Raw genomic sequence first — 23,530 nt, forward strand, 5'->3', positions numbered from 1 at the left:
AAATGAAAAAGTTATTAAGAAAGCAAAAAACACAATGTTTCGTTTGTAAGAGCTAGACGGGTAATTGCCAGGCCCTACTTAATGGAATGATTGTGCAGGACCCTGCCTTTTCCTCTGGGCGATATAGCCCATTAGAACAGTGAATTGGCATTTACATCTGGAAGCTCACTCATAGCTCCAGTTACCTACCAACTCTCTCACCTCTTCCAAGAGAAAGACAGTTTGTGAGTCACAACATTAAACTCCATTTGTGAAGCTTACTTTATATTTATATCTGCAAGCTTGACACACAAAAAAGGTGGTTGCTTTTATATCCAGATGTTCTTTCTTTTTTGAAATTGTATGTGAATATGTGAGGGCCTTGATGCCAGAGTAAGTGAGAGGTGCAGTGCAGCATCAATGGGTGCACATGAGCAGATGTGTGTGTGTGTCTTCTTGCTGGAAGGGAAGAATCTACCCACCCAACGGGCTGTTATTTTTGCATCGTAGGGCATTGACAAGCCGGATGTGCGTTTTGTCGACAACAAATACTATGTGAAGTCCACTCTGACGATTGCAGCAGTGGCCACTGTGGACAGCGGAAGCTACACTTGTGTTGCCAAAGGACAGGTCACAGCCAGTAGTAGATCAGCAAATCTGCATGTTGTAGGTAAGAAGCAGGGAGTGATGTATGTTTCCATGTGCAGATGGGGGGGAGCGGTCAAGTGTGGGCCACCCAAATATGAATGGAAAGCCCCATCTCCCCACAGAGAGCCCCTTTCTGCCAGAACATGAAAAATCAATGCATGTATGTTCAGCTGAAGGAAGTAAAGACTATGGGGAAAGAGGGGAGGCAAGTGACGCCAATCATGTTTTGGGGATAGCGAAGAGCACTAAAAAGGCATGCGGGCCATCTCCGCCCGCAAAGACTAATTCAACAGGACATCCCATCTCAGAAACATTTGGGGCCATAATACAGAAAATATGCATTGTGACAAATTGCTGTACTGCAAAAAACATATTCTTTCAATGAATTATTGCACCATGTCCTGGAGCAAAAAGACATCGAAATATATTTTTTGCACTAGGGCAATTTTTGCCCTTGCGCTAATTGCACTTGGACTGGTGCAAAGTTTGTGTAATACCGCCCATGGTCCCAGTGGGGCATGCGCATACCTCTTGCATCACTGCATCCTTCCGCCACTACATCCGTCCCTCCTTTTTCTTCATAGCATCTATTTGCATATCTTCCACCCTCTTCTCTCCATCTGCTTATTTCCCCCCTTGCAGACTAATGTCTGGATACCCACGGATACACATGGCAGGGGCACAATATGTTATGTTGATTTATACCGTGCACCACTACCACCCGAGGGCAGTCTGCAGACGCTCAATGCCACACTACGGACAAGCAACTAATTCAAATGCTTATTTATTTAAAGAATCTGTCAAAGAACCAAAAATAAAATCATCTACCAAGAAGGACTGGCTGAATGCAAAATAATGTTTCACTACTCAATAGATTGATGTGTGGGGAATCTGTAAGTTCCCTATGGAGCAGTTGTCCTATATGTATGGGTCCTCGCAAGCCACTAATCAGCCAGCATTTGCAGAGTGGTGCAGGCAGAAAGATCCTTCTCATGGAAATAGATCCTAACTAGCAGTGGCTGCAGGCTGATGGAGCAGGCCGCGGAACATGCAACAGTGCAGGCCGGGCCGGGGTGATTCCAAAGGTCGCCATTTGAAATGCTCAATGCTGAAATGCTCAATGCTGATATTAGTTATCCAAATTCTGATTTATCTTTTGTATTTCAGATTACTTTTGTTGGCAGTCATGCTTAGCTCCAGCTGATCAGTCAGATTTCAAACTATTTCGCAAAAAAACCCAGACCAATAGACCTTCAGTATCTTGAGTAATAGAGAAACTATCATGCCCTTTGACTTCAATTACAGCACAAGCCAATGGACAGTCAAAATTCCACCTGAACAACTGGGATGTTGAATCACCAATCACAATCCTATTAGAATCCTAATTAAACTGTCATTTTGAAAGTTGTTTATCTATTATCCAGATTTGGGGATCTGAGTTTTCCGAATTGCGTCCACGTTTCTAACTTTTGCTGCTTCAGAAATAACTGGTGTATGGATATGGGAGCCTGACCTATGGCATTTCTGTGTTCAGACAGTGGGTACGTGCGCCTTGCTATCCCGGAGAACAGCAGCCTGCAGGTGACCCCGACAGACATCCTGCAGCTGCAAGTACAGATTGAAGCTTACCCCAAGATTGTCCGGTGGAGCTGGACACATGAAGCGTCCAAAACCTGCAACAAATCCCATCTGGCAAATCTGATGGATCTCAATAATGACAGGTAATGGCTTCTCTCCAAACTTCAACACATACGCTACATTATCAGCTCTGGTCACTCCTGTAGTGACGTAGCCGCCAGGTACTTAGTGGGCGCCCTCCATGCTATTCTATTGCTTCCATTCTGTCATGAAACCACTTTCTTAAGTGGGACAGGCGCAGGGGAGGTGTTCTGTGTCTTTATTATGCTACTAGTGGCAGGTAACCGCATCACACACCAAGTTGCTCTTGGAGGGCTGAACACCCTCTCATGTCAGCCTTAGATCAAAAACCCGACAGCCCCATGAGTTATGTCTAAGGCGGTTGCCATGGACCTTGCTTGACAGCTTGTCAGTGCAATTCACCCTATCCGAGGCCCCCATACACTGAGGTCTAGTGCCTTAATTTAGGTACTCAGTCATGGTCATTCCTGCTTATCCCAACAGAAAGTCAATCAACACTCCTGTTTTCCATAACATGTATGATATCTATTTAACACACAAGTGCAAATGTCTAATGTTAGTACTGCAAGCCTTCGAAATATATCATCATGAATGAAAGATCACAAATTGAGTGACCAAACCTCTTTCCCATCTAACTCCAGTACGCTAACTTGGAAAATCTCTTCCTCTAATACACATACACCCATACTCACACGACTCTGGTCACATCATTCAAAGATGTCACGAAACTGAAGTCCACAAGACACTGAACACAGTCATTGGCAGTCTGCCCACACTGCTGTGGGAGGATTCACAGCCAAAATATCACTCACCCCCTCGGTCCGCCTGCCATTTGACACTGCCAGATCTGCACCCACATGAAGAGACTGGGAAGCGCAGCAGATCTGTAAGAGACCAGGTCGGTTGCAAACCTGTGCTTTGGGAAGCACCAAATCCCATGCGGAGAATAGGGGCAATTTACATAAAACCTAGAGAATAGCACAGTGACCCCAGTCCTATTCTCTCCTACTGACTGTGACCTCAAGGATACCCTGGCGCTCAGCCCAGCAAACACCTTTGGGGTGCCCCATACTCGCCAGACCTAGGGCTACCCCCACTCCTCCGGCAGTCCAAGCTCAGCAGGAACAGAGGGCAAATCACAGAATACCATTCCTACACCTACAAAGCCCAGCTGTGGGGCCAACCTCAGGAAAACAAAAGACCAGCCCAGCTGGCCTCCCCAGGGTTCACTGTCCGAAATGACAGAAAGATAAACAGGATGATTATGGGACAGGTTAGGTGCTTTACAGCCTGGACTATTAGGGGGTGGCACTAAAAGATAAAAGGAAGACTTCTTGGGAGAGGGTTCAGTCGGAAGGCAGAGCACCTTCATAGAGTAAGTACTGTGACGAGAAAGAGGGACGTGGAGGTAATGTGGGATCTTGTTTGCACAATGCCACAGTGTTCTCCTTGCTTTGCTTCGTTGACTTGCCCAAAAAGTAATATTTATCAGAAAATGTCATACCATATGTTTCAAGTGGAAAGATTTAATTATGTGCACCTGCTCAATCAGAAACCAGGGCTTGCCCCTTCATCTTAGTCAATATTACAGCTATGACTGTGCCCGTGGCCCCCTACTGCTGCACAGAGGACTTCTGCCTCCCAAAGCCATGTTTACGCTTCATAAATACCAAAAATAAAACAAATTATTGACATAAAACCTCAGGTCTCCAGGTGTGTGGGACACACAATGTCACAGAGTACATACTTACCCCGATGCAAAAATATAATGGCTCGTTTGAGAAATATTATGAAAGTGCATTACTGCTCAGCTGATTTGACCCATTGTGGGCTTCGTGAGGCCTAAACGGAATCCATTCAAAAATATGTTTGCTAAATTTCCTCCCTTGCAGATATGAGAGCCACCTCACCTTGTACAGGCCGAAGGCAAGCGAAGTTGGGCAGTATATCTTTTTTGCTGCTAATTCAAAAGCCAACAATTCCATCACCTTCTCGTTGTACAGTAAGTACTATCCTATCCCCCTCCCCCGGCAGCTTATCAAACGGCCTGAATAACAGGAAATTGTGTACATTAAGTGGCAGAAATCAACTCGCCTCAAAATTTCTCAAAAGGATTAACACACATTTTGTACATTGTGTCATTTTTTGTAGCCACTATTTACCTACTATGGGCCCGATTCATGGAAATTCGCACAGAAATCCCACAGGGGCCGCGCAAAGAGAAAGACACTGCGCGAGCCTGCGCGCAGAAAGAAAAATGTGCGCCCTTCGTATTCATGGAATCTACAGCGCAAAGTAACTGTATTCGCAAGTCACGCCCAGATCGCCCCCGATACGCCCACACGCAAAGCATAAACAGCCAGAACAGCAAACGTTGGGCGCTCCTCCAGGCGCAAATACATGCACCCTTGAAACAGTGCGTGGGGTCCATCGTAAGCAGGACTGTGACTCAGGGATCCTGCACAGGGTCCCTCGTAACTGTATGCAGCACCCCGACAACTTGCGTATGAAAAATCGTAACTCGGCAATAACTCAGGAAATATGCATGCGAACCCCCATAAAATGTTCCTGCAGCCTGCTACACTGCTTACGCACACCCCTAAGTTACATCGGACCCCTGATTGAGTACATGTGCCCCAAAATCCGACATGCAACCCCACCTGCATGCTGCAAATCCTACGTGCAAGTGTACTTACGCCTGCCTCCTTCGGGTGGCGGATCATATGAAGGACTTGCATGGCCATCTCCCAGCCGAGACATTGCGTGATCGAATCCATGAATATGTCTCGTGCTGCGCAATTGTGGGTGTGCAAGGGACTGCTTCAGGCCGTACCTCGGAACGCCCAGTTTTTTGCAAGTTCTTCCCCATTTTTGGTGTTATGCCCCCTTCCCCGCCCACTGCGCAAGCCATGCCCACGCTCTGCTTGGAGTCTCGTGCAAGGCCTTTGACGCCTCGCACAGACGTGCAAAGCCAGTGGGAACTCCATGCTAGTCCAGGAAAAGTATCACGCATTCGATTCCATGAATCGACGAAAGCAGATTTGCCCACGGAAGTACCCTATTTTCTGCGCCGATAATTCCATGAATCGGGCCCTATGTGCACAATTTCATGAGGTAGTCACATTATGAATAACACAATTGTCCATTGTTGTCATGTATACGATCGGGGCATGGCGAAATCAACTAGACTACTAATGCATTGCAAATATTCTGTGCGGTGTATCCTGCCACATACAAAACAGTGAGTTGAAAGTTCTACACACGGTGCTGAATGCTGTGGAGGGAATGCTCCCTGAGGCAGAGAAAGAGAGCAGGATCTAGAGTGGTAACATAAAGTGTGGGACCGTGCTGCAGCTGTGAAGGGTTTTTTCCCTTTCAACCCTAATATCACAATACCTGGCCAATACGGAAAACAAATTATTATGAGGAAAATTAATTATTAATTTTTGGGGTCCTGAAATTCGTTTTGTAAGGGTTTTGTAAGGTTGTGCCAAGCCCCAGTATTGTGTATTTGTGGAAGCCATGGGAGAGCGTGCGCATCGTGATGCATGCAGTGGTGGAAGTCGCGCATTCAACTGTGGACTGTCAGTCTCAGAAGAGGGGTGCACACCCAGCTGCTGCCCATTATAAAAGGTGGATCTCAGTTCAGGGAGCAAGAAGACTGATAAAAAGAGGAGAAGGCCTATTGGGCCATGGGTCTTGTGAGCTGGGTGAGGCTTCCAAATATATTTTGTATTCAAGCAATCTGACTTTTCCCATAAGTCATTTTGGTTTTGTAGAGAGGGCAGCATCATCTAGTGTTGTTCACTTTTATGTTTGTATTGCTTTAGGAATGAGAAAAGCAACAAAGGCATATCCATTGATGCGACAATAACAGGACTGAGAAATAGATGAATGGTGAATGAAAAGTGACCATCAGTGCCCATCGCACCATTACTTTGCCTTTATTTGTGCCTCATTTGGATGCTACCCCCATATTGATATGTATTTTGGATATACCCACACATGTGCCCAGCAGGTAGTTCTAAAGAGCTACAACATTCTAGAAAACCCAAGGGAAGCCTATACACAGGGGTCTGCAACCAGTGGCTTTTCAGAGGATTTGGACTACGTCCCCCACGACTCTTCAAAATTGACTGTGCTAGCTATGACTGATGGGAGCTGTAGTCCAAAACATATGGAGAGCCAAATGTTGTAGATCCCCTGCAGTCAGGCATGTCATGCTCCTCTTCCTCTGCTGTGAGGAGCCTGTAAGGGAATCAATTACTTTCCATTGAATTGGGCCGCTAGCTAGACTGCTGGCCTCCTTGCCAGCACAGCCAATGCCAGTGGCAAGGAAGCCTGCTCACCCACTAACGTTTCCTACTATCTTGCCTCTTTCAGGGCTGCCCTCTGTCTCTGCCAGCTTGTTTGAATTCAATAACTCCAAGCAACTGAACTGCACTGCATCCGGATACCCCACACCGAACATCACCTGGCACTGGTGCCCAGGAAGGAAGGAGAGGTGAGAAAGAGAATGCAGACAGCAATATATATATATATATATATATATATATATATATATATATATATATATGTGTGTGTGTGTGTGTGTATATATATATATATATATATATATATATATATATATATATAAGAGGTCTATGACCTACGTGGACTTTGATGGGAGCAAGAGGCAAAGACACCATTAAACTGGGTTGGGTAAAACCAGGAAATCTCACCAACAGGCCAGTTCTTCTGAAAGGCATTTTGGACTGGCCTAGTCTTGTGAACCTCACATGCAATTCTTTCTATCCCTCCAAAGCCATATTCTGGTGTCATGGGCTTGTACATTTTCCCAGGTTCTCAATAGAGCGCCCTTGCTTTCTGGAAGTACATTTTGGTGGGTTTTCACCAGGAATGTCCTGCTGCTGTATTACTCCTTGGTGCAGCGTGGTGCATCATGTCTACGGCACCTGAAGACACAAAACGAGCTGTGTGTGTGTGTAGTAGTATCCAGGTTGTGCTGGTGTGCATAAGCACCACACACATGGCTGGCTAGGGCTGCTCGCTGTCAGAACTCACAGCTAACACACACACATCCTTTCTGTTCCTGCAGCTGTGAGGCAGCTGAGCTTCTGCCACTGGAGGGCTCCAAGACAGAGGTCGCCTTTGCACAAATAAACAGCACTCTGCGGCTGGATGGGATGAAGGAAGATGCCACCTTCCAATGCACGGCGTCCAATATCATAGGAGCTCACTCCGAATCGGTGCACGCTGCCCTCGCAGGTAAGACCCTTCCACATGTTTCCTTGGCACAAAAGGGACCCTTTCAGGGCAGGATCAATGTGAAGTAATCAAACATGTTATCCCTGTGATGGGTACAGGAATTCATTACCCAGAGGCAGCAATGGGAAAGAGTTAAGGTTTTCTATGAATGGGAATGCAGTCGGTTTGCGGGCTATACGCTGCTGGCTCCACCCAGTCCTTAGTATGGGGGCATGTTGGCTCAGCAGGTCTGTCACATAGTTGTGAGCTGGCACATCAACCTTGGGATTACTCGCTGAAGACAAGCTTAGGCTGCTTAGCCCTGTTGTGATATAAAGGCATTGGTTCATTTTGGGTATTCAGTGGATGGTGTCAAACCCTTGATGCCCACGGGTTTAGCGCGCTTCATAAATGTAAAAATAAACAAATGCGTTAGACAGCATAAGCCCAGGCCACTGTACGCTGCCGGGAGGATATTCAATATATCTCAGCACTTTTCTGCAACACAAAATGCACATGTTAAAATTAGATCCAAAGATCTGCCTAAACCTAAACTTTTGCAAATTATCAATAGGTGGAGACAATGGGCCTCATTACACGGTAGGCAGTAAGGGTTTACCGGTACCGGTAAGGGCACCGGTACCGGTAAACCCTTACCGCCTTACTACGAGGTCCCTTTGCGGGACCCGACCTTAACGGCTGGTTTTACCAGCCGTTAAGGAACGGGCCTGCAAAGGGACCTTGGTGCTAATTACGGTACCGCAATTTGTGGTACTGTAATTAGCGCCTTCCCCATTCCCATTGAGCCCTATGGGGGCAAAAATGGGAATGGGGAAGTGCCTTGGTGAATGGGGAATTACCGCCCCGCTCACCTTGGAGTAGGGCGGTAATTCCGCCATCCACCAAGGCGGACACAGTAAAATACTGGTGGCAACCATGGCGCTAATAGCGCCATGGTTACCGCCTACCGTGTAATGAGGCCCAATGTCCAGCCAAAGACAGGACTGCTCATCCAACTTCTCAATGAGTCCCTTCAAAGACAGGAAGTGTACATCCAAAGGCATTATCATTAAAAGCCCAAATACAGGAAGGGTCTGTTTGTGCAAACCAACAAAGCGTCCTTTCAAAGACAGGTGCCAACCCAGAGAGAAAGTGTTCACCCGAAGAAAGGACAATGTTCTTCCAAAAGACAGAAAGATCCTATCCAAATATAGGGCCTAATTTACTAAACGTTTTGTGTGGCGCAAAGTGACTTTGCACTTTAAAAGAAAACTTTGCTCCATGCTAAAAATCAGTTTCCGTTGCATGGATCAGGCTTTACGCTGGGCCAAGCCACTTAGCGCTCTGAGCGAGTGCTTTTCACAGAAGGCGTGGGAAGGGCCAGCGCAAAGAATAAAAAGTGGGGGGGACATGCAAAATCCTCATTAAACGAGGAAAATGAGGAAGAACATGGGCATGGGTAAGAAGGCACCGTGCAAACAACAAACACACCCCATCACAGAGCCTATCGCACAATCATTTTGACCACAAAGGGGAACGCTCATCCCGTGATCTTACCGCCACAAGTTACCCATTGCAAAGCGCAAAGAAAGCACACACATAAAAGAGCAATACAACCCAAATGAACATACGATTGCCACAATGATGAATTCTGCATTGCTAGCACTGATATTATTACATGGAAGGAGGATGAGGAGGAGGGCCAGAATATTCCATACACAAATGACATTATGCCAGACGAGAAGGTGCATGGGAGATGCCACTTCCCTCCCCCATCCCCATGTCATCCTAGACCTGGTCAGGGGGTGGGAGATTGACCTGGTATCACCCACCTTGTGCTCACAGGCTGTGCCACCTCTGGTCAAAGTGCTACCAGTCCTACACTTCCTGGCCACATGATCATTCCAGCACACCACAGCCATTGTGGGGGGGTATATTACAGCCCACACAATCAAGGTGCCTCCACCAGGTCTTGCGCTGCATCCTAGCACATGTGCCCAGGCTTTTGATTTAGTAGACCATGCTATTCTTATTGACAGATTTTTACACTCTGCCTTCTTTTCTCCCGTAAAAGGAGCGGTAAATGGGTGTAATCCTTTTGTCTAATCACTCAGCAAGAGTGTTCAGTGGTACTGCAGTAGCAGACATGGTTAATGAGCCATTTTGTGTTCCACAGGGGTCATGTTTGTCATCAACCCGTTACATATATTTACTAAACCATTAGTTGACCTTCTGGACACAAAGGGTGTAATCTACACCAATTATGCTGATGACAGGCAGTACACAATTCCTACATCAGGAGATTATGCAAAGGACACAAAATACATTAATGCGATCTGTTCTTGCATTCAGCAGTAGATGACGTGTGACGGCATGGCCTTAAATGACACAAAACAGAATTAATGCTTGCTGGCACACTCTACAGACTAAATAAGTAGTTATGCAGTATAAAAGCTTTGTTATCACAGTCTGTACGATTGGCACTTTGCAAAAAGTAAAAACCTGAGGAGTCTATTTAGACTCTTGAGTTGAGTCTGAAGGCACATTTAAACCGTAGTGTAGCCACCTCCACCTATCATCTGAAGCTACTGAATAAACTACGAACCTTCCTAACCAAAAAGAGCTGTGCCACTATTACAAGGGCTATTATTGGGGCAAAACTAACTAACTACTTCGGCAGCCTGCTCCATGGAAGTGTTAAGGGTGAAACATCTAAATTGCAAATAATCCAAAACAGCGCAGTCCGCATGGTAGAAGGATTAAGGAAGAGAGAGCATGTCTCTCAGGCCAGACGAGCACTTCACTGGCTTCCGGCTGAGCCCAGGATCTTCTTTCAGCTTCTTGTGTTGATGCACAAATGCCTCTTTGGTGATAGTCCAGGATATCTAACAGTAAGAACCACCTGCTTACCTGCACAAAGGATACTAAGGTCTATTTTCAGAGGTCTGATTGATTTGGATGAATTATGGTGAGAGTTGTTTGCCTTTTTTGCTTTTAGTTTGTATAACAGTTGGTTGTCACATCATTTATAATTCTATTTTTAAACTATTTTTAAATAATAAAGATAACTTCAAATGACTCACTGTGTGTGACATAGATTACACATGATCCCCTCAGTGACCCACTAGTAATGTTTCGAAGAAAATAGTATGGGAGATTGTCTTTGTGTTGTTCTTGGCATGGTGGCATGCTTTTGATTGACATGGACATGTGGACATGTGTTTCACATGTAGGGGAGGGACCATCAGAAAGCTGGGGGTAGCAAGGGATGGTTGTCGATGCCGTTCCTTGTGCAGGGGCACTGCATGTTTCGTGTTGGTGGTTGAGTACATTTTGGATTGTGTGCGTAATGGTGCCAATGTGGGGATGCATTTGGTGATGCGTGACATGTTTCATGATGGTGTTTGGGGTCTCCTATTGGGGATGGGTACTCATTTCTACATGTGTCTTGCCAGATGTTCCACAGAGCAGAGATGTTTGAGGTATCATGTGACAGCTCATTCACCTCTGTCCATTCACTTCTCGAGGTTCAGTTTTTAATGTACGTTGTATTCTTTTCTGGTCCACTGAGGTTTTGGTGTCTCTTCCGCACTTGCTTGTCAATGTGGTTGTACTCATACTTCGTATAGAGGTATGGCGTATTGGCATTGGGGATGGTGAGAAGGGATGTGGCCTCACTCTGGATCACTGGGCTACACACATCACATGTGGACTATTTCACCTGTACCTCAAGTGGCCAAAGTGTAGCTGAAGTAATAGTATGGTTGCCTGTTGTTGTGCCACTGAGTTTGATGCAAAAGGGAGTCATGGTAGAGGTGACTGTCCTGGATTCAACGGCACTGCTTCTAAGTGTTCCTGATATGATATGTTATTTATAGCACGCTTAATACCCAGAGGTATCTAAGCGCAGACCCGGGGATCGTACATGTGTTGCTCCATGTCGTCTTGCTTCCAAGGCAAGCACGTTGCCGCTGACCTATCCTCGCGAGACAAGCTCCTTCCTGTTGGAGGAGGATGTCTGGCAGGTTTACTTCATGGTAGAAACAGGCCATAGGAGTTGAGGTAGGTAATTGCTTCACATTGAACGGAGATGCGGGCAGATTTGTGGGTGCTGCCTTAAGTTAGGGCCTTGGGGCGCAGATCAGTGGGGGTACTGGGATGAGGATGGACTTGTGATTACTGCCTTATGCTAGAGGGTTGGGGCACAAATCAGTGGGGCCACTGGGAAAAGGGCGGACCATTTGGTGCTGTCTTAAGTTAGGGGGTTGGGGCGCAGATCAGTGGGGGTAATGGGACGAGGGCAGATTTGTGTGTGCTGCCTTAGGTTAGGGGGTTAGGGGCAGATCAGTGGGGGTACTAGAGTGAGGGCAGGCTTGTTGGTGCTGCCTTAAATTGCGGGTTCCGGGTGCAGATCAGTGGGGGTACACGGGTAAGGACTTGTCGCTCACAGGAGAGGAGTGGAAGTAATGGTGATTGCTGGTAAGTAATCCTTGATTGCTTTTTTACATGGTCCAGCGCAAAAGTCATTTGACAGCGATGCGTTTTGTTCGCCATGGGGGTGGCATGTGGGTGTTCCGGGTGCTGCTCTTTTTTCTTTGTGCTGCAGGTTTCTGCGCGCATTTTATTCCATGAATTGAATCAGCTCCCAGTTCTGGTCATTTCGTCCAAACAATGTTCTAGCTTGCGCTAACTACTTAGTGCAGATTTAAAGCTTTTTTTGTAAATATATGTTTATCTAACTGTTCCTTCCACAATTATTTAATTGTGTTTGACTAGTAACCCTAAACAGTAGCACATATATTGCTCATTAATATTATAATATTATTATAAAGATTCCCTCCCCTCACAGATCTGCTTAACGTTAGTGAGACACTTCAGGAGAACTTGACATTTTAGGGTGGGTTTAAGTTATATGCCAAATGGTGTGATGGGTGGTGCAGTACCTTTTAGCCGTTAGCCCCCAGGGTGGGGGGCGCAGCCAATCAGGTTTTTTGGCTTTGCGGGCTGATACTCCCAATTTCAGCCCACGTTCCATGGAACCCATTGGCTGCCTCCCCCATCCTACCATCTTCTAGACACCCACCCTTTCCCTTTAATTTTATAATCCCAAGCCCACTTACCTGATTGAGGCTGCACCGGTGCTCACAAGGGCAGCTTCACTGCATCTCACATTTTCGGCTTCCATGGTAATGAAGAGGGGCAGTCATCTCAGCAAAGTATTTTCATCATTGAGTGGGACGCGCATGCCATCCCGTTCCGTGAATGAAATACTTTTTTTTAGCACCCCGGTCTACCAAAGCGATAACCCGGGGTGCTAATGGCGTTATTAACCCATTACACGGGCTGCACCAGGGGTTTAATGTCCCAGAGCCCTTGTTAACCGCCCTCACTTTGCTTGGGCCATTAACTCAGGCTGCCGGACGTTACCCCCCCCCCCCGCCCGGTGTAACCCGTGGAGGTTTTCGGGGGCCTTTTCTTTCCTTTGCAGTGGACTTTGCGAATGTATGCATTAGGCTGTTATTTATTGGGAACAATCTACGCATTGCTTTCTTGTGTGTTCTGCTCATCTCAATGAGGTCGTTAATTTTAATAGGTAGGTCTCCTGAAGAATGTTATCCCCTAGGACCTGCACTCTTCTTCATTGCTCTGTTACCTCAGGGCTGCACACAATCTTCAAATGACTGTACCTCACTCTTTACTTACTGTCGAATAATCTCTTAAAAATGTTTTAATCTTAAAAACCATGTCTGTCTCATTCGCTCTTCTGGAAGAGGTTTCAGCTCAATCTTAAAGGCTTTCATGCTGAGATATGTCTCCAATAGATGTAGGATCTCTTTACCCCAAAAACCAATGCCTCCAAACTCACAGTCTATAAGAAAACATACTTTTCTTCTCTGCTCTGCGCTCCTGAGGTTCCTCCCTCTGGTGGTTCTAGTTTAGATGTCTGCCATTTATGGACGGGTATACTTCTGTCCTTGTCTGCCCAATCAAGTGTACTTTTGATCTTCCTGATGTACTTTCGTAAATCGATAATGACGCCTACATCTCTCTATGGGTATTGCCACAGTGGTGGCAAGTTCCACATTTTTTTCTTTACTTTAATTCTGGCCCAGGGTCACACAAATCTTCAACGCTATGTGTGGCTGTGTACCTTATTTATGTCCTGTTGATTAAATACCCAACAGTGGTAGCCTAAGTGAAGCTACTGTCAGAGATTTTTGTCTCTGGTGCAGTGCTTAATTTGTAGGAAAATAAGTGCAGCACCCAAATATTTTCTAGCATGCCTGTGACACACCGGGGTGGACACCACCCACGTCTGCACCATACAGTTTCAACATATTTGGGGTTAAAGCTGCAACTCCCACCAGTTCATTGAATGCGATGAATGATCTGACTGTGGCAGTGTCGACACAACATATTAGTTGTGGCTCGAAAAACGTAAATGTTTAATTCTATCACTGGCAAGTGGAACATATTGACCATCTAACCACAGACAAAAGAGCAAACATGCTTTCCTTCTATGGCGAATTGAAGGCAACAGGACATCACGGCCGAGGAAATAGGTGAGGCGATCAAATCACTGGCCACTTCTAAGTCCACAGGCAGTGATGGACTCCCCCCGGAGTTCTATAAAACACACGCCTCGGTGGTGACGCCGGTGTTGCATGAGGTGTACATGGAAACTAACGATAAAAGGGTACTCCCAGCGAGCATGAGAGAGACACTAGTGGTCCCGATACCCAAGCCAGAGAAACCCACAGACGAATGTGATTCTTATACGCCTTTGGCAATGCTTAATTATGACATGAAGATTTTGACCACCATTTTAGCGGGGCGGCTCAGCAGAGTGATCAGGGGTCTGATACATGGGGATCAAAACGGCTTCATCCCGGGCCGCAGCACAGCCATGAACGTACGTCGGCTACAACACTTCATTGCACAATCAACAGATACCCAAGAGCAGTGCGCAGTACTCTCGCTAGATGCGATAAAGAATTTTGAGTCAATATATTGGGAATGGCTACTTGCTGTATTGAAAGAGTTTGGGTTTGGTAGGTGGTTTATCAAATAGGTTCAGATCTTATATACATCACCGGTGGCGAGGGTCAAATCTGGGAAGCTAGTGTCATATGCCTGGGACATACAAAGAGGAACACGACAGGGGTGCCCGCTATCACCCATGCTGTATGTGCTGGGGTTGGAGCCCATAGCAATTTACTTACGCAAGCAGTTCCCGGAGGCGGGTATACATGTGGGAGGGGTGGGCCACTTGATTTCGCTGCATGCGGATGACTTGTTATTGTACCTGCAGAATCCACGCCAGAATGCACCACTGATAATGGAGGTATTGGATAGGTATGCAATGGTGTCCAGGATTAGCTTCTGCAAAAACGAAGTCCTGCATTTTCCCACTGGCTAGCCTGAGAGGAGTGGAAATAGGGGGACTCCGGGAGGTGGGCCTACACTGGCAACTGGGTTCATTCCGGTACTTGGGGGTGCACATACGGCATACAACTGAGTGGGTGCATGAGAGCAACACGGCAGCTGTCGTTAAAGGCTTAAGGAAATCCATGGTATTTTGGTCCAAACTACCATTGTCACTGATGGGCAGGATAGCTATATCTAAAGTGATAATTTTGCCAAGATTTCTGTACTTCTTTAACAATGTCCATAACTATATCAAGGCCTCCTTCTTTCGCTTGTTAGAAGTGCTGTTACTGGGATTCCTGTGGGGCTCGGCCCGTCATAAATTTGCTCTTGCCACACTCTGCCTCCACCACAAGGATGGAGGGTCATAGCTACCCGACTTGGAGAGGTATTATTTGGCGGCGCAATTCAGCCACGTAACTAGATGGCTCTCAGATGAAGCCACTAGTGAATCGGCCCTGTTGCACAGCCTGGTAGCCCCAGCACGCCTGAAAGAAATTCAGTGGTTGCCACTGAGCTGCCTGGGCAGCACGCCTATGTTGGTAGCACTGGGACGTAGGGTGTGGCATATGGCCCTGGCACTGCTGAAACTGAAGTGCCCCTATTCACCCGAGACCCCAATGCCTTCGGATATCTGCAGGAACAGGGAGGACCTGGTGATGATGAGACACTTGGAAAACTGGGGTATATACACATGGGGAGACATGTACGAGAAGGGTGATTTCAGGGAGTTTGGGTCATTAACGCAACGGGAGGGGCTGCCTCGTGGGCTATTTTTGTGGTACCAGAGGGTGAGGGGGGCTGCAAAAGGGGGGGAGAGTGGAATGGCCGGAGGAACCAGCAATAGGCCCCCTGCTGGCCCTGATGCACAATCTGGGAGATGGCTGTAAGCCGATATCTAGGATATATGCACTCTTATATATACAGGCCCAACCCCAAGAGTATGATGCTGAAGGAACGCTGAGAGGCAGACCTAGGGGAGGATATAGTAATGGGCATGTATTTTACTGCACCCCCGGAAGGTGTCAAGAAACTCCTGCTTTAGATTAATTCAGTTAAACGTATTGTACCACACCTACATGACATCACACTGAGGTGGCAAAATGTAATAATGCTACGCAACCGAAGTGCCCTGGTGTGGCATGGATGGGGCGGATTTAATGCACATGTTCTGGGGATGTATGCACGTACAGGGATTCTGGGAGCAGATAGAAAATGCTTTTAGTATAGCACGGATTGTAAGGTACACCTGGAACCCGAAGGAATGCTTGCTAGGTGCTTATCCTAGGGACGGCAAGTTCAAGCATGTCACAAAATGTATGGACTTGGCATACTTATTGGCCAAAAGATGTATCGCAATGGCGTGGAAGTCAACAAAAGGCCTGCAATATAAACACTGGCATAAGGAACGTGAACGCTGGGTGGAGGTGGAAACGATAGCGTGGGCCAACATGGTGGACAAATCGGAGGCAGATACTAGTGCCACCTATGAATCCTGGAAAACGCTGACCTGGGATATGTTCCATCCCTCGGACGACAAACCCCCATGAGAGCTTGCACATCCTTTATGGATAGTTGTCTCTAGGAGAGGCCAGGTTGAAGGGACTTATGGGTTTCAGGTTGTACCCCGGAACATCTGCACCTTAAGAAATTAGCTTGGATATAATGTTTTACCCTTGAAGTGAAGAAGGTTTGTGTTGGTTGTTTTGTTTTCTGTTAAATATAAAAGGCATCTAGACTGCAACATGAGAGAGTCAAACAGAGTGGACACAGAAACGGTTGTGATATGTACCACTGTAAATACACAAATGCCAATAAAAACATTTTTAGATAAAACATTTTTTAAAAAGGCAAATTGAAGGCAAAATCATTACTGAACTAATGACATTTCCTGTCAAACACTGCAGTGAGGTCTTTTTGTATAGGTTGGCCCTGTTTTGGGGCTGCTCACTGGTGACTGTCCAGATGTTGCCAACCCACCCTGCTGTGGCAGTGCTACTGGTTATTAAGGCAAATAATGTTCACCAATGTTATGCAGGCTGAGTGGAGCAGTGTGCAGGCATGGCTAGCACTCATTATTACTCATGAACATGGATAATTAGCCATGACCTGCCAACCTAGTCCACACTGTTGTTAGACGTTGTGTTACTAGGACTGACTAACAATTAAAATAATAAAGTTGACAAAACACCACAACTTAATGAAACTGGGCTCTGAAATAAGTACCAGGGCTCAGAAATAAGTGCTGGGGCTGAGCCCTGGAAAACACCTCCACAATTTAGGCACTGCTGGTGCCTCGGGTAGTGCTGAATCAGAGTCAGTCATCAAGCAGTCTGCCAGTGAATCCAACTTTTCCTTATAGGAAGCCGCCAATCCACCTCGGCTTCCAGGACATGGTTTTATAATGTGTCCCTTTTTCTTTCTCAGAACGTGTCGTAGAGCGGAGAGTCCAGAACACACTGTTCAGTCCGGTGTTGGCAACCTTGGGTGGCATTACTGCCTTGTTCCTCTTGCTGCTGATTCTGCTCTTCTACAAGTACAAGCAGGTGCGTCCCTCAATATTTACCATGTGTTTCATTAACACCTGTCATCACCAATAACATTTCACTCATGTACAGAAAGGGGCACTTTATGAGTACAGTGCTGCAGCAAAAAATGGTGGTAATTCCGTTACCACCATATTGCCGTACCATGATCGGTGGTAAGGTGAATGTACACCAGCAAAAAGCTGGAGGTAAATCTGCCACCTTACTGCTAAAAATCTTCAGAATTACCACAGCGATATTACCGCTTGTGGTACTTCTGAAAAAATCCCTGTGGAGTCCAATGGACTTCAGTAATGAGGACTAACCAAGTGGCGTTAACAGTTACCAATTTTGGTAGTGCATTGACAGATTTACCACCAAACTCATAATGAGGCCCAAAATATTTTATTTTGTGTGTTTATTTATAGAGTTTTATAAAGTGTGAACAAGGCCTTGGGAGGGCATCATAGCGCTTGGAAGTGAAAGCATTAGCGGGAAAAGAAAATTACAACAGGTGCCTCTCAATAATAACAAACTGGTCCAAGCAAAGATATAAATATCCGTGAAAGCAACATAAGCAACAATGAGGACAAGAGAGCATGTTAAAAAAATACACAAATATATATATATACACATATACACACACAGTTTGGATGGTCTGGGCAGGGACTAGCAGGTAGGCCAGGATATCCGGGGTCACCATGGTGATGAGCACAAGCGGGGAGTACCTTACAGTAAAACAAAACTACAGAGTGCATGCCATTTCAGAATTTCAGAATGGTAGCTGGTCTGCTTCTATGAGCTGAGAACAATGATTTTCTACTTAAGGTCAGAAGGGCAATTACATGGCGTAGGAGTGCTTTTCGGCATTTGTCATTCAAGTATGTGCTTCTATGAAACATCAGTCTGCTCAGTGACGCACTAGGGTTGCCCCTAGTATCTCTCTGGAGAGGACAAGTCACCCCACGTGCGGCTCATTCTTTATTTATTTATTTATTCGGTATTCTGTTTGATTCTCTTATTTCAATTTGTACAAGGTTTTTTTTATATTTTTGTGTTTTAGATTGTACCTTACATTGGGCCTCATTACACGGTAGGCGGTAAACCATGGGGCTATTAGCGCCATGGTTCATGCCGGTAATTTACCGGTACCGCCTTGGAGGAAAGGGGAATTATCGCCCCATTCCAAGGTTGGCAGGGCGGTAATTCCCCAACCCGCAAAGGGACCTCGTAGTAAGGCGGTAAGGATTTACCGGTACCGGTAAAATACCGGTACCAGTAAACCCTTACCGCCTACCGTGTAATGAGGCCCATTGTTATTCCTTTGCCTTGTATTTTCATGAATATTGTTTATGTTCGAATAAAGAGCTGAAGTGAAGTGACCTCACCCTGCCCCTGAGGGCACACAGGTTTATCACCCAAGGCCGTGCAATTTATATGACTTCCAAAAGGCCAGAAAGAAAGTTCCCCAAACATTATAAGCATAGGTAGAATATACAATACAATGCAAAACACACAGAAGAAAACGTAGAAGTCCCCTTGGTGAGTTCACACAGGCCGACGTGCAGTTCACATTTCAAAAGTAATCAGTGGCTCTAAAACTACCTATTTTTTTATTTGACTATTCTTGATCATGTATTCCTACATTGTTCTTCAGCCAAACATGAGCTTCAGTAACTGTCTGTGGATTAACCTGTGGTGATTTGGGAGAGTAATACTATCACTCCACTGCTGTCAGATCTCTGTGAAGGGCCATGCCATTGCCGCCCTGCCTGGCAATACCCCGGAGAGAGGAGTCGGAATTAACAATAGCAAAAGATCTCCCCCATGAGGGCAAGCCGTGGTTTCACTTACGGGAAATCAGGGAGCTGATTACGAGTACGGCGGGTGGGAAAAAATTGGTGGTAATGTAATTACTGCAACTTTTCCCGTTCCACCATTCTACAAGTAGCACCCTGGAGTGAGGGATTTGCTTCAAGCATCATGCTAGAGGTAAATCCTTCCACTTTCCGCTGAAAAAACAGCAAAATCAGCAGGATTACCGCAGCAGTAATTCCAATGCAGTCCAATGGACTCTTCGAAAATGGGGATTAACTCCACCACTACCACTTGTAATCCAGCGGGTATTCTACCGGACCAAGTGGCGGTAATGGTAATTCTGTTGGGCGGTATTCCAAGTGTGGTGAAACTATTGGCAATTGAGTGAAAAAATATGGGAGCTGGATATAAAGAGGGCTACACAGCCTGCAAATGTGGTTTGGCTACACAGCAAAAAGAACAGGAGCATTGCAATGGAGACTTTCCCAGCCTAACCCAATGGATGTTTCCCTATCACCAAGTACCTAACGAAAATGTATTTGTTTTGTCACGATTATTATTAAAGGTATTTATCCTACAAAAAGAGTGGTTTCAGTCTCTACAAACAACACACACACAAATTGCCTCCAGCAATGCACTGCACACACAAAGACTGCCCAATCACTGCACACACCAATAGCACTACACTTATACCCATGCACCAACTCAGTGCTCCTGGCATCGCACACACTCCCTTTATCACTACACTGCTCATTTACACCTCCCCAGAACTGATATGCAGTAATACAATCGCAGCAAAAAAAGTTGTCTGTACAAAAAATCGCTGTAAAAATGCTGTGGTTTGACCCGGTAAAGGTGTACCCCATTATACCATTTAAGGTGAGCTGGGGTTGCGGGGGTATCCCCCGCTCCCGTCAAATGGTATAATGGGTCTGGGAATTGCAGGAGTGTCCCCCACATCATTACATGGATTGTGGCGGAAAAACCACTGCCTTTTACCTGCAATTTTTTGTGTAAACAGCCATTTTTGTTGCGATTTTAACACATGGAACCCCAGAACTGCCTGAACACGCGCGCGCGCACACACACACACCACACACTGCAAGCACATAGAGACACTTCCCTCAGCTCGGCTCTGCCTGCGCACACACCAACAGCACCACCACAGCAGTCCTGCACACATACCACCCCAGCACTATTATTTTATTGTTATTATTATTATGGTATTTATTGAGCGCGGACCTAGCTTTGAGAAGCAACAGTGCACTTTACAGAGTTATACAACAATACAGATACATAACGGAGTGTTTTTCAGAGGTAACAACAGAACAGATATACAGTGGGGAGTGGTACACAGAGGGCCCAGAGGAGGGTTACAGCTGCACCGGGTGGTGGGGAGCAGAGGGGCAGGTGGCGCCTAGGTGCCTTCCCTTATTGTGGTAAGCCACCGCATACCAGCGTTCAGTGTGGGAACCACCGTACCTATAGCTAAGGAGCTGAAAGGGTCCCCTAGTGTGGGAAGGCACAGTATACCAGGGTTCAGTGTCCATAGCACTCCACACACATTGCCCCCAGAACTGCACAAACACTCCTCCAGCACCACCCCCTACACACACAAACATATGTACAACCGCAATAGAATCTGGCCTTAAACTGCAAATTTGCCACACTGGCATCTAAGATTACTATGCTTTCTGGGCAGGATGATAACTGTCTTGAATGTCAAGGCTATGAATAATAGCCCTACTGTGCTAACTGGCCATAATGGATTGTGCAACTGCTGTTGTGATTTAGCATAATAGTAACCGGCGTTACTGGGTGAAGTCGCCAAAATCAAACATAAACCAAAATAAAAAGATAATACCACATGGGATCAATTATAATTCATTCCGCAAGTGGAATAACACCATACAAGCCGCCATGTGTGTATGTGTTACATACTGAATGGTCCCTTGCTCGCAAAACATTTGTGGTGAATGGAAATAAGTACAGCCTGTAACATTAAATAATCCTTTTCACTTCCACATTAGTGTTTACTCATCTCTTACACTTGTGTCTATGATCACTCCAAGGCAGCTCACCTCCATTATGAGCAGGAACGCACTGCAGTTTGCAGTGTGTACACGACACGGCGGCTGGAGGGTGGTTACCTCATTCTAACACTCGGCACTGAAAAATTGCCATTGACTTGTGATTGGGTCTTCGTTTTGTAATATGTGCCAATTCTTTATAGTAAGCTGTTTAATTGCAGTAGTATCGGAACAACACAGCAGATACTAATCTTTCAGTAGACTCTTTTTGGTAGGTTTTATCAAGTAAGCATGACCTGTCTGCTACCCTAGCTCTCTTATATGACAGACTTAGTCATCTCTTCGGGAAGCCTCCCGCTTGCAACCTATTCTTCATTAAGTCTCCTAGGGAGGTACAGTCTCCGTCGGCTCTCAGGAACTGTCCATATGCTGTGGTTTGTTCCAATGATGCAGGTTGAACACTGGGATCATGCAGAGGGTTTGCAGGACAAGGTGGTCAGCAATGTACGCTCTTCCATTTCAGATCTGAAAATTGAATTTCGTATCTCCTTCCCCCAGAAACTCGCTGTCTCCATATCCCTGGTTCTCTCTAAGCTGGACTATTGTAACAGCCTCTATCTAAATCTGCCTGCCTCTACTCTCCGCCCTCTGCAACTTTTCCAGAACAGGACTGCGAGACTTGTCCTTGGCCTCAAGACCAGGGATCGTATCTCTCCAGGACTGAAATCTCTGCACTGGCTCCCAGTGGCTGCGAGGATTAAGTTCAAAACCCTCTGCATTGTCCATAAGGCCTTCTGGGGCCTGGGGCCATAATACTTGCAACTCTCTCTTCCTAAATATCTTCCTTCTCGAGCTCTTCGCTCATCTGCATCTAACTCCCTCAGGGTCAGTCGCTTCTCCAAGCAGTGAGTTGGAGGTAGGTCTCTCTCTTCGGCATGGGCCTCCCTCTGGCACAGCCTTCCTGCCTCCCTGAAACTTGAGGAGAACCATCTCCGGTTCCGGAAGCACCTCAAAACCTTCCTCTTTGCCTCTGCTTTCTCTCCCCTTCTACCCTGCTGAACTCCTGGCAGAAACTGCAGTGGTTACCTGGCCACCCTTTCTGATTCTTGGGCCCCGCCAGTTGCCCTCCTGCACTGCCTCCCTGGCACCCCCTGCACCGGGGGACTGTTTTCTGTGTCGCTACAGTCCCCCTACCACCACCTATATCTGCACTTACCTTGCACTTGCCACCAGTGGCCGTTTTTATTTATCTTATTTTTTCAATTATCCCATGTACTGCACTTTCCCCTCTCCCTTCCCCCACGCACTTTTCCCTTTCCCCCTCCCCTTCACTTGCGCGATCTGAATGACACCTAGCCTAGTAGGATCATTGTTCTGTCCTCCCCTTTGTTCCCCCTCCCTTGCCTCGTTGCGCCTTCAAACACTTGTGTGTGGGCGCGTTATAAATGCCATATCATATCATATCATATCATTTACTATATGAGATTGTGAATTTTAAATTAGGTTTCAGTCCGTTAATCCAAGCTACAAACTCACTTCGTGCCGACGATTCACTACCTTGCCACATAATCAAGATGTCGTCAATGTACCATTTGTACACTTTTCAATGTGAAGAGAAGGAATTGATTGCATTCAAATCTGAGTTGTTTTGAAATTGGAATTAGAGAAAGAAAGGGTTTGCTCTCAAACTGCGCACACACATAGAATAATAAACAATTGCAAATTAAATGAGTGGTTTTAATCAGAATTGGTGCAGCCTGACACGTGTTTCGAGCTTCCCGCTCTTCTACTGAGGCTGCTTGTGCAAAATTATAAAACATTGATGTACAACGAAAACATTTGTTAAGCATGATTCAATAGCAAAACAAACCAGTCCCCAGACCCAGGGCAAGGAGGCAGTTAGGGTTTGCCAAACCAACACATTGAGTATATGGTTTAAAGTAACAGACAGTTGCAACGAATGCACATATCAAATCAACCCAATTCAAAGAAAGAAAATGAAAACACAAAAAGTGCGTAATTCGGTGGAAAAAACATAACACATTATAAAACAATGAAAAGAGGGAGGAGAGAGAAAAAAGACAAAAGAACAACAACATTATTCAGTGAGAGAAGATGCTCATGGTAATCAGCCAGAAATACATGTATAAGGCCACTGACTGTTAAAATTGTACCTTAATCTTGGCTAGTGTGTAT

The 23,530-nt window shown here is 46.0% G+C and overlaps 1 protein-coding gene across 5 annotated transcripts in view; it reads left to right on the top strand.

Annotated features, from left to right (window-relative positions):
• Positions 1–23,530, top strand: part of CSF1R (colony stimulating factor 1 receptor) — a 300,046-nt gene that overhangs the window by 130,095 nt on the left and 146,421 nt on the right. For all 5 annotated transcript variants that reach the window (XM_069654065.1, XM_069654067.1, XM_069654068.1 and 2 more), the window contains exons 5-10: positions 490–649; positions 2,162–2,348; positions 4,179–4,288; positions 6,670–6,790; positions 7,385–7,554; positions 17,389–17,507. In XM_069654065.1, coding sequence (XP_069510166.1) covers positions 490–649; positions 2,162–2,348; positions 4,179–4,288; positions 6,670–6,790; positions 7,385–7,554; positions 17,389–17,507 — 867 coding nt within the window. The remainder of the gene's footprint in view (positions 1–489; positions 650–2,161; positions 2,349–4,178; positions 4,289–6,669; positions 6,791–7,384; positions 7,555–17,388; positions 17,508–23,530) is intronic.

Source organism: Ambystoma mexicanum, chromosome 3q (genome assembly GCF_040938575.1).
Source record: "Ambystoma mexicanum isolate Mex_15411 chromosome 3q, UKY_AmexF1_1, whole genome shotgun sequence".
Classification (NCBI taxonomy): Eukaryota; Metazoa; Chordata; class Amphibia; order Caudata; family Ambystomatidae; genus Ambystoma; species Ambystoma mexicanum.